Genomic DNA, 11,410 nt, shown 5'->3' with positions numbered 1-11,410 from the left:
ACAGAAGTTCAGGTGCAGTCTCACCAGTGCCGACTACAGGGGAACAATCACTTCCTCAGTCCTGCTGGCCACACTGTTCCTGGTGCAGGCCAGGATACCATTGGCCTTGGCCACTTAGGCACGCTGCTGGCTCATATTCGGCCAGCTGTCAACCAATACCCCCGAGTACTTTTTTTTCTGTATGGTGTTCAGGCCACCTTTATTTTAGAATTCAGACTAGCAGCTACAACATTTCCAAAGGTACCTTTCTGTACAAAACAAAAAGATGTTTTTATCTTGGCCAAAATACAGTGTGTGGTAGAGGTTGTGATTGATCTGTGTAAATACATAATGGTGGGAACAAAGAACAGGAATTTGAATCAGTGGTTTTAGCTCAAATAGGTTAAAACTGGACAAGGAAAACACAATGCAAATTGGAAGGACGTTGTTACTGTGATTTCTGTATTCCAACCCTCTGGTTTTAGGGAGATAAAATAGTAATATGAATAACTCTGGAGGCTTTCTGTGGTACAGGTTAGAACCCTAGGCACCAAATAAATGCAGCACTGAATAGCTACTTAAATTTGAGAGCATTTTCACCATGGTATGTTCCATTTAGAGCAATATTTTATTTGTTTTACAAGTACCCAAACTATAAGATTATTTTTTAAAATACTATGCAGTCATAAGAATAGATGTTCAGAAAAAAAATCTTCCATCATAATGTGTATTTTGCACCAAAAATCTGTGAAACCCAGAATTTAATACAGAGCAGCATGTTATGGTTTAATCATTGTAACTTCCGCGTACTGTTTAATAATATAATATTGGGGATATGACAGTATAAGGCTCTTCAAACCCTGGAGCCTGATAGTTGTCACAGTAAATTTAGAACTTGATCAATGTAATTTTAACTACTTTCCTGTTACTTTGGAGCAGATTATTCCTTTCCAGTGTCTTAACATATTGCCTTGCATTTCTTTTGCATTATAGCAAATTCTTTTTAAATAAGCATATTTTATTCTTGTATTAAAGTAGGGGGAATGTTTATGATAATAAACTTCATACAGTCACAGGGACAGGTATTCAGCCTCATATTTTTAAAAACATGTACTGTGTTCTTAGATTAGGTTTTGACATTTATTTTGATTACAGTGGAAAGCTGAGATATAACTAGACATCCATTCTGCAAGCTAAGAGCTGCAACAGGTGATTTGTAGTTGAGAGGTGATCTGGAAGATAGCCACTTAGTGTAATACTCAGTAACATTGATCAAAAAAGTGTGAAATGTGGAAAAGAGTCTGAATTGTTTAAATGTACCAGAAAATGGAAGAGATCTAGATGGTGAAACTTAATTGTTTGTTTATGGCAGTTTACAGGCTCTGTTTTATGAACTAATTTCTGTTTTATGAACTATTGTCTGTTCTTCCATTGATGAATTTCGGATTGAAAACCTAAAAGCAAATGTGATTACAACTTGAATTCTCACTTACATTCTTGAACAGTGCATAGTGCACCTTCCCTAATCAAATACGTTTGTTCATTATAATATCCCATCTGAACGTTGCCCTTTGCTGAACAGACATTTTTGGAGGAACTCACAATGCATGTTCCATCTATCTGCTTTTCCCTCTTCCATTCAGGAATAACCTCACCTCAATCCTATTTGCTGTCCACCACTGCGATATTTTCAACAACTTTATAATTGGAAGATCTGGTTTTGTCCTATCTGAATGTTGAATGTAGCAGGGAGAAGTTCAGCACATGACTCTGGGTGTACTGGCTCACAGTTTCATTACCAATCCATGGTATTCTCTTGAGCCCTGATAATGTGCCCAGCTGTTGTTTAAATACTTGATGAATATCTGGACCAGAATGGAGCCTTAGAGCATTTGCTGCAGCAATGATTCATTTTTCTAGCATAGCCTGTTCTGACAGTGTTACACTGACACCATCTCTAAAGTTTTATAATATGTTCTGCAAAACCAAATTAATTCAGCGAACTGTTTGCGGGATAGGTGTAACTATAGCTGTAACTCCTTTGAAATCCATGTTATTGGGATGAGAAAAGAAATGGATCCTAGACTTTTAAGCTGTGTCTCACAGGCTGGGATGGGATGAAGAAAAGAATGAAGAAATTACTTCGTTGGAGACTGATCACAGCCACCCACAGCTCCCTGCATATTCTGAGAAATGGGATAATAGAGCCCAGCATTAAAAGGTGTTTTGGGGGTAATTGAAATGCTGATGTGGAATTTGGTCTACAGTCAAAACAGTTGATTGTGATGGAGATGTAAGTTTTATACCTGGGAAGGACAGTCCAGATAGTCATCTGTAAATTGACACAACTGTCCAGTGGGGACTGGACACCTAAGGTAGAAGCCTGGAACTAGCATTGAGGATGATGGTGAGGTTTGTCCAACACTAATTTCTTAAGAGGTTGCTGTGGGGGTATGTGAGCATTATCTTTTATGTAAATGAATATAGAAAGCCAATTTGGCAACAGATCAGAAGAGGTAAACAGCAGATGTGGCTTCTGAACTGTGTCCCTATTCTTTACCTGATTTGAGTATTTTAATAGGAAGCAGTAGCTATTAATGTAGGTGCTCTCTGTGAAAGAAGGCAAGATGATTCATTGCCATGATGTTTGCAAAAGTCACACATTATTGCGTGTTCATGTGTATGGTACTGTATAAAAGCTGCAAGTGAGGACGTTCTTTTTCTGAATGATTACTATGAAGTGTTGCAATGCCAGGAGTCATTTTGGGATATGCTAATTTTCTGCTGTCCTGGTCTGAAGGGCTTTGACACCCTAGCAAGGGTGGAAAGATTTAACCAGCCACAGGCAAATGCAGGGCAAGAGGTGCTCATTCAGAAACCTGAAGACTTACCTAGTTGCCTCTTAACCAGATTTACATTTAAAAAGCCAAACAGCCTTTTCATTGTTGCTTATTATGGACTGTATAATAATTGAAAAACTGAAGGTTAAATGTCACCATCAGGCTGATGTGTCTAAGTAGGCAGAATGTCCCTAATTTGAACAGCAAAATATAGGAATAATCTCAAACCTATTTGGATATTGGCTAAAAGTGTTCTTTTGAGAATTCATAGATTGAGGTTTTTTTTCTTTTTTTTCATTAAGAAGTGGGGAGGGGTGGCTGCTAGAAGATGAGGTACCTTAACTTCAAGTATTTGGAGAGAAATTGAGCTTTTATTTAAATTGATAGGAAAATACAGCTCAATTTATCGTGAAGAGAAATCTTTGCAATAAAACAAATGTATCAGTAGCACTGTGAGGTTTAGAAAAGGCCAAACCATCATCAGAGGAGCAGGGAGGTGCAGTTTGTCCATTACTACATGTGTGGTCAATGGGCTTGCCACTCATAAAACACAGTTCCCTTTTACTTAGTTTTACGTGCTCTATACAAAAGGAGTGTGCATCTGAGTTGAGGAAGAGCTGTATGCTCATGATTTTTATTCATGGCCTGGGATTTTGGTAGTTAAAGGTGTGGAGGATGTACATACCCTTCATGTTCTGCAATTTGCAGCTGTAATTTCCTGTGTTATGTGCATGATGACAAAAGGTTCTGAAATGTGCATTGAAAATTCTCTCAGTATGTTCCCCTTGTTCTTTGTGCCCCAAGCACTGCTCTCAGTTGGTTAAATGCATGTATTGGAATAACTTCACAAACAGCAGCCTCTCTAGAGCATCTATTGCACCTCTTCATTAATGTGAGCCTGAATGGTACTATGGAAAATGTACCCTTCTAAGGCTGATTTTACTGATACTTTATTTTCTTATTTTATAGTGAGCAAGTCTTCTAGATTAACAACAATTGTTCAGAAGTAAAAACATAAATAGTTTTTTGTCTCTCTTAGGTATATCAAGGGCAAATGCCAGGTACTCCTAAGAGCCTGCTAATGTGGTAACTTCAGCAAGTATTTGGTTGTTAAAGGTAACTGGGTTTAAAAAAAAAAGCCTACCCTCTCACCACTCATTACAACCATTCTGTAATTTGCATTTTGTAGCTTGCATATTGCACTTCTTGGTAATGTATATAAATATGGTGATTATGTAACGTAAGTGATGTATGATATAATATTTAAAGTGTTCAAGGTAAGGTTGCATGAGGCTTTCAGCAACCTGTGAAAAGTGTCCCTATCTGTGGTGGGGGGCTGATCTAGGTCATCTTCCAACCCAAACTGTTATATGATTCTATGAAAAGAAAAAAAAAGCAGGAGGGGGAGGGGTGGAAAAGAGGTGGACTGCTACTAAGTAGTGTTTAGTAAAATGCAGAAAAAGTCTTGTTAAAGAGACAGAAACATAAAGGAGACGGTGAAAGAATTTGTGCTGCAGCACATTGAAGTTTGACAAAAGGGAAAAAAATTATATTTCATTGCTGTTTAGCAGTTATTCTTTTCCTGCCAGAAGGTGAAAAGATAAGGTAGGCATGTTCAGAATTGCCTTTATTACAGGAGACCATCTATATCTCATCAGCAGATGTAGGCTCACAGTAGAGGATAGTGGCTTCAGTCAGTCACGTTGTGTTAGCTTGGACTCTGATTCTAGGGAATGGTCTTATGGTGTGGTTACAGTGATTTATTGGCTTGCTCTTTCCTTTAACCCACCAGTGGCATGTAATTTCTTGCCTGACCCTGGAGTTAGGCAGTACAAAGGAGCAGAAAAGTAGTTGTTTCCCTACTCAGATTTAGTTTCCTAAACTAGTTGGTGAAGCCCAGCAAGTGGCAACTTGTGGCTGATAATGCAAGCTTGTGTTTGGCAATAGCTTAGCTTTATAGTGACAATAACTTGTACATTCCATGTGATGGTGGGACAGAATTTTGTTGGTGCTCAGACACTCTGTGTGGCTGCTGGCAAGCTTATGCCAACAGAGGTACATCTGTGTAAAAACTTCAAGTTCCATGTGCTTTCCCAACAGGTAGCCCTTAGGTTTGTGAATATGAAGGATGAATTAGGTGTTGAAAGGAGTTGAAATCTCAATTGCTGTAGGAACGAGAAAAAATGTTGTGTCAGCCTTTAAACAGTATCTGTATTTTATGCCAGGTTCAGTCCAAAATCACTTGTACCTGAGGAAGAGTGACTTTTCTGAGAAGGTACATCTGTGCACAGCTACTTCTAAAGAGATTTTTTTTTTTTTCCCCAAGGTCCTTTCTGGTGATTATAGCTTAAAAAACCCAAACATTTAAAAAAAACCATTACCACCATCAACAAACTGAAGGCTTGTCTATTCTGACACAAGTGATCTAAGATTACTTGAGTAGTCATTAGTGATTACATTACCCCTATGATCAATATAATGACCTTCCAAAGATACCAAGAGTTTTTACCAGCATGTCTTTAAGTGTTTGTCACCAGAACAACTACTTACAGCATATGGCTCTGTAAATGTCATGGTCCTGTTCCTCAGGATGGCCTGTAATTCTAAGGTACTTATTATAAGAACAATATTGGTGTCCCTTTTTCTTGTTCTGACACTTGCTCATTTGGGACACCAGATGTGTGATCACCTAATAATTTTCTACCAAACTTCTTGGAGTGTACCTGGAATTTTCAGGACTGTCAAAAAAGAGGATTGGGTGAATTTTCTGACTAGGGAACTTATCAACAACTACTTTTTTAGCTGTTGATAGAGTAATGACAAAAGGAAAATGACAATAGACTAATGACAAAAAGGAAAAATGTTCCAAAATCTACTTTTAAGTTTTGCTTTAAGTTTCTGTGCAGTGGCCTGTGTCTTGTAAAACTCAATACCTAAGGAAATGGCAAGTGTAATAATTTGTAAGTTTTTTCATTTGCAAACTATGTTATGTCATAACGTGCTGTGCAAACTCCATGGCATACTAATGATGCAAAGTGTCCGGTATTAATGTGAGCTTTGTTCAGATTTTACAAAAGGCCATACTGTACTTTCAGAATGGACAGATGTGATTTGAATTATTTTGAACTGGGAGAAGTGAACTGTGAAAGGGTTGGTGCCAGGCTGTTCTCAGGTGTTTCAGAAGAGATGCAGAAATAGTAAAGACCTTACATTTGATTTGGTTTCAAAGCTTTCATTTACTGTGCTGGTTGTGTGTTGGAATTTTGAGAAAATCTTTGTTGATCGGAATGTTTGAATTTTTTTTATTCTCTACCTCACAACAGCTCTCAGAGCTTGCATGTAGTTCCAGGCTGATAATTGAGGTTTTGTGTTTTAGAACTCTTAGTTTGATTATGATCCTGGAAACTCTTTCTAGGAAACACTGATAGTAATTTAGTAGTCATGGTATAGATACAATCATAGAATCTTGCTGTGGTAATACTTCTACAGCTTTTACATTTCCCTCAAGCAGAACACAATTTACATAAATAGATTAATTGTTAAATAGACAATGTTAGCTGTGAACAGTAGATTTTAGCCACAATTGAGAAAGCTTATTGAATTCTGCTATCATAGTTACATTTTAGTAATACTTAAATGTGATTTTTCTTTATCTTCCTAGATTTTTTAAAAATTAACTGTTTATTACACACTGATGTAACACACAGGGCATGTTTTCTGGCTTATTAAAAAGTACTTATGGATTTTAGTGGGTTTTTTGTTTGTTTTTTGGGAAGGGCGTTGGTGATTTAAATATCTTGGTACATGCATCTCTTCTTCCTATTGTTCCTGAATTTGAGGCTTTTGGACTTCATTAATTTTAGTGTTCAACCTATACAGTTACCATACCATATAGCTTACCATTTAGCCATACTTATAAGATACTGGACACTTTTTCATTACCTCTATTTCCCTGGCTCTAGTGGAGGTATGCAAAATGTACTGATTTGAGAACTCCTCTGTGGGTATGGGTATTGTTACCTAGCTTTGACAGTAAAGGTGCATGCATTTATTGTAAAGAGGCAATGGTTGCACTTTCCTTTGCTTCAACTGCAAACAGTTGATTGATTGTCAGTCCTTTCACGATTAAACTAGCTCATGCTGTTCCTCAGTGGTATTAGGCTAGTCTGCTGTAACTCAGAAAGCTGAACAGCCTCTGATAATAGAATAAAACGATGTTTGACTTTTAAAATATTTTCTTTTTTGGTAATGCAGTGCTCTTTCTATTTAAGATACTTCTTTTCCTAAGTTAGTTAAAGGTACACAGATGGAGATAAGCTTTTGCTGTCTGAACCTGTACTAAGAGTACTTTGTTATTATAGATCAAGGTATCAGCAGCTCACTTCTGCTGTGGACACTGTTCTTGCCTGCATGACGTCCTGCTTAGAGACTTTTCCATTGTTACTTGGGAACTAGCAGCTCTTTATATCCATACAACTGCAGATAAATATATTAGATCTGACTTGTGTGTTAATGAGGTGTTTTGTGACTCATCTGTTTACCTCAATTACAGGAAAAATTTTTTTCATCTTACGGGGAGGGAGACTTTGGCTTGAATTTTGTAGTGCATATTGGGCTGTCAAGTGTGGGTTAGGTTGGGTGTTCCTCTTGCTAGCTTGTATGCCGAAGCAACTCTGATAAAAGAAGCATCTTTGTTATTACATAGGGTGCATAATATTCTGACCACTGTCTGTACAGGCATGCTTTAGGTCTCACTAAATTGCTGAGCAGTTTTTACCAAGTGTCAGAAGAGTAAAGCTGACCAAGTTTTTGTAGATTTGACTGTGTTCCACTTGATGATAACCATATAACTAGTAAGGCTGTAATCAGTTTTCAGTTGTAGGTCCATTAGAGTTACCAGTAAAGGCTTTCAACTAGTATTCAAGTCACAACTGCATTCACAAATAATATTTAAAAAAAAAAAACAACAAAAACCAAAAAACCAAAAAAACCCCCAAAAAACCCCCACACCAAACAAACACCCCAAAACACTCTACCTATATTTCAGTGTCATTCTGGCATAAGGCAGGGAAAGACTACTGCAAATAGTTAACTACTGTAAATAATTGTCCCTTGAAGTCAGTGATGTTACAGAATACACTTACTTGTTCTTCTACCAGCTCCTGTTTCATAATTTATCCTCTTAAGGAAATTTCTGTCTTCAGAAATGCTTTTTTGATGTGCTGTGTAGATGTGGTTTTGTCTGTTTCACTTTATAGGCCACTCTTGTTAATGTCTTAATTTTCTAGGTATGGAATCCGCCCTGAAAATGTGATTATATATGGGCAGAGTATAGGAACAGTACCATCTGTGGATCTTGCTGCTAGGTATGAAAGTGCTGCTGTAATTCTTCATTCTCCACTGACCTCAGGAATGCGAGTGGCTTTTCCTGATACAAAGAAGACCTATTGCTTTGATGCATTCCCAAAGTAAGTTGTAGGTTGTGTTGGGTGGTTTGGGTTTTTTTTAAATTTATTTATTCTGCATGCATTTTTTCTACTACAGACGTTTATGCTCAAGGAAATAAGTAATATGGGATATTCTCTGAAATTTCTTTCAAAAATTTAAAAAAACAGTTGGAGAAAAATCAGAGTGAATAACAAGAGAAACATTTGGTTTGAAGGAGTTTACGGAACTTTGTAAATCTTCTTGGCTTTTCACATCTCTAATCGTTTTATTTGGTATCTGTTGAAGAAGTGATTAGTTTTTCTATACATAAACCCCAATTCTAACAAGCATTTCTAATCCAGTGAATTGTTAATCCTGGGAGCTATGAACAAAGCCTTTTGCGTATGTTTCTGTAAGTACCAAAGACTAGTAAACTAGACCTTAACTGAAGAAAATTCCTGTCATTTATTTCAGAACTATGCCACTAGTTGGCCATTATACACTGGTACATTTGTCTCAAAGAATTACTTGTGTTTTGAGCACTTAACTTCAGACTTTTTTTTTCCCTCATATAAGATCAAATTTGTAAATGCTAAAATTCTTTCACTTCTGAGAAGCACTTTTTAACTGAAAACCTCTGAAGTAGTATTTTCATTGGTCTAGTGGCTTTGATCTTTTGAAGTGAACGTGGTAATGAACACCACTTTCAGATAGATTACTCTGTTATTTGATCCTAATAGTTTCCTGTAGTAGTGTTCTGTGTGTCTACATGTGCTGCTGTAATGGCTTCCAGGGTGTTGATAAGGTCTAACCTTCTGACTTTTAAACAACTTCAGAATTAAATTGTTAAACCTATAATGTGTAATTAAAAAGTGAAATTAATAGCTTGGTCTTTCAAAAAGACTTAATAAAGCTCACTGTGTTCATAGTTGGGTTTTTTTATTATTTTTACAGCATTGACAAGATTTCTAAAATAACATCTCCTGTGTTAATAATCCATGGGACTGAAGATGAAGTAATTGACTTTTCACATGGCCTAGCATTATTTGAGCGTTGCCAGAGACCTGTAGAACCACTGTGGGTAGAAGGAGCAGGCCATAATGATGTGGAACTCTATGGACAGTACCTTGAAAGATTAAAACAGTTTGTGTCACAGGAACTGGTGAACTTGTAATTTTCTTTGTATATTTACCTGCTTTTTCATTTCACTGCAGAACTGTACACCTTGTTAAATACATAACAAAACCAGAAAGTTGTGTTTTCAAATCATCTTTGTTGCCTTCATTAAATGTACAGGTAATGATTTGTCAACATAATTAATGAAGGTTTTAATGCCAGTATTATAAACTGGAATTACATGATCATGCAGTCAAGACTGGCAGTTCATTTTGCTTTGTGTGAGGATTTTTCTTCTTGGATGTCAGGAAAAAAAAGTCACAAGGAGTACTGTATGAAATTTTAATTATATATAATCGAATGCTGTAAAAGTGTTGCCAAATGTTTTAGTATATTGAGACCAAGTTAATAAATATTTTTAAACATCTTAATGTACTGTGACTTACTGTTGCACAGGTGTAAATTAAAAAACAGACTTCTAAGCAGTTGTTCTGTAAAAATATAATAGCCATGAAATTTGGTCAAATACTAATGTATGTACTGAGAATAGACAGTCACTGGAAATGAACCATGCCCTGTTATAGGGGGAGGGGTCAAAATTGATCTATTTCTGTATTTTTTGTGCTTAGCTTTATTTTAGTTGTTTCGTTATTGTGTTGTCTCTTACCTTTCAGGTTAAACAAATTTACTCAGTCATCTTTTCAGCAGTCCTAATCTTGCCAAAATAATTCTGCAAGCTGTCATTGTTGTAACAGAAATACACTTCACATGGTGGTACTGAGGCTACTAAGCACTTCACTGAAACCAGGAAGACTTTTAGAACCCAGAAAGCTTTGTGGACAACACGATTTTAAACACTGACTATATAGAGATGCAGTATTTCATTGGAAAGAATCTGGAAGTTCATCCAACTGTTACAAACAATTTGCTTCTGATCAGGCTTACTTTTGGATGTTTAGTGCAAAAGCTTGTTGGGTTTTGAGTATTGTATGGAAATTTTACTAATCACACCTGAGTGGGGTGGGGGAAGGGTCAAGTAAATAATGTTGACATTTTTTTATGAACTCATGGTGAAATAAACTCCAAGTTGCCTTTCCCTTGAACGTGTTTTGCTTGAATAAAACTATGAAAAAAGAAACTTCTTATATGTAACCTATTTGTAAACAAAGTAATAGTCCAACAAGACACACTCTGCTTCTAATTTTAAGGCCTTATGTAGTTAAATTGTTCTATGTGTTTTCTGTGATTGAGACCTATTGTATACTTAAATATAACTTAAAATATTGTGAAAACTTTGGTTAAGATGTGTTGATTACCAGTAAAAAAATGTTCCAAACACTTGCTGTTCTTCTTTTCCTTTCTTTTTTTGAAAAAGAAGAAATAACAGTTGCTTGTGATATTAAAATAATAAGCAACTCCTCATTTACTCTAGGAAATATGAGAACTAAAGCAGTAACTCATTGTTATGATTTGTCAGCACATTTCTTTATCAACAACTACAGCTGTAATCACCTTCCCACCCCCATGCCTTATCTTCTTTCTGCTGTTTAGCATACAGGTTTTCTGCTGCGGAGCTACTTACAAACATTCTTCTGTAATGAATTCAAATTTTGCTTTCTTTGAAACCATCAGTGACTTGTCTTGTGCTTTTTGGGTTGTTAATTGAATAGAAATAAATCTGAATTTGTTCTACAGCAATGGGGTTCTTGACTTGTTTTGATCAAGTATGCGTCAATGTGTTCTGAACTTCAGATTAATATTCAGGCACAATAATACTAGATTTAAAGATTTTCATCCTAATCCAAGATACTGCAATTGGAAGTGTGTTTAAATAGCTGTATAACTTGTCTTTATTACTAATACTGTATACACAGTTTGATTTCATTCTCTTATTACATTCCAGCTGCTATCTCCAATGTAGATGCAAGGTGTTACCATTAAGTGTTTCAGTGCTTTCTTTGTGATGAAGTCCATTTTGAGAGCCCTCTTCAGAAATTCACAAATAAAGAATGTAGATCTTTATTGCCTGGAGAAGATTCACTGCTCAC

General features: G+C 36.3%; 1 protein-coding gene across 1 annotated transcript in view; it reads left to right on the top strand.

Annotated features, from left to right (window-relative positions):
- The window catches only part of ABHD17B (abhydrolase domain containing 17B), a 12,044-nt gene extending 1,348 nt beyond the window's left edge, over positions 1 to 10,696 (top strand). Inside the window, exons 2-3 of the mRNA XM_010151046.1 lie at positions 8,108 to 8,287; positions 9,201 to 10,696. Coding sequence (XP_010149348.1) covers positions 8,108 to 8,287; positions 9,201 to 9,420 — 400 coding nt within the window. The 3' untranslated portion in view covers positions 9,421 to 10,696. The remainder of the gene's footprint in view (positions 1 to 8,107; positions 8,288 to 9,200) is intronic.
- Positions 10,697 to 11,410: the final 714 nt, after the last annotated feature.

This window comes from Eurypyga helias, unplaced genomic scaffold (genome assembly GCF_000690775.1).
Source record: "Eurypyga helias isolate BGI_N326 unplaced genomic scaffold, ASM69077v1 scaffold16584, whole genome shotgun sequence".
In the NCBI taxonomy this organism is placed as follows: Eukaryota; Metazoa; Chordata; class Aves; order Eurypygiformes; family Eurypygidae; genus Eurypyga; species Eurypyga helias.
The sequence above is the reverse complement of the archived record's forward strand: the minus strand, read 5'-3'. Positions and strand labels throughout refer to the sequence as shown.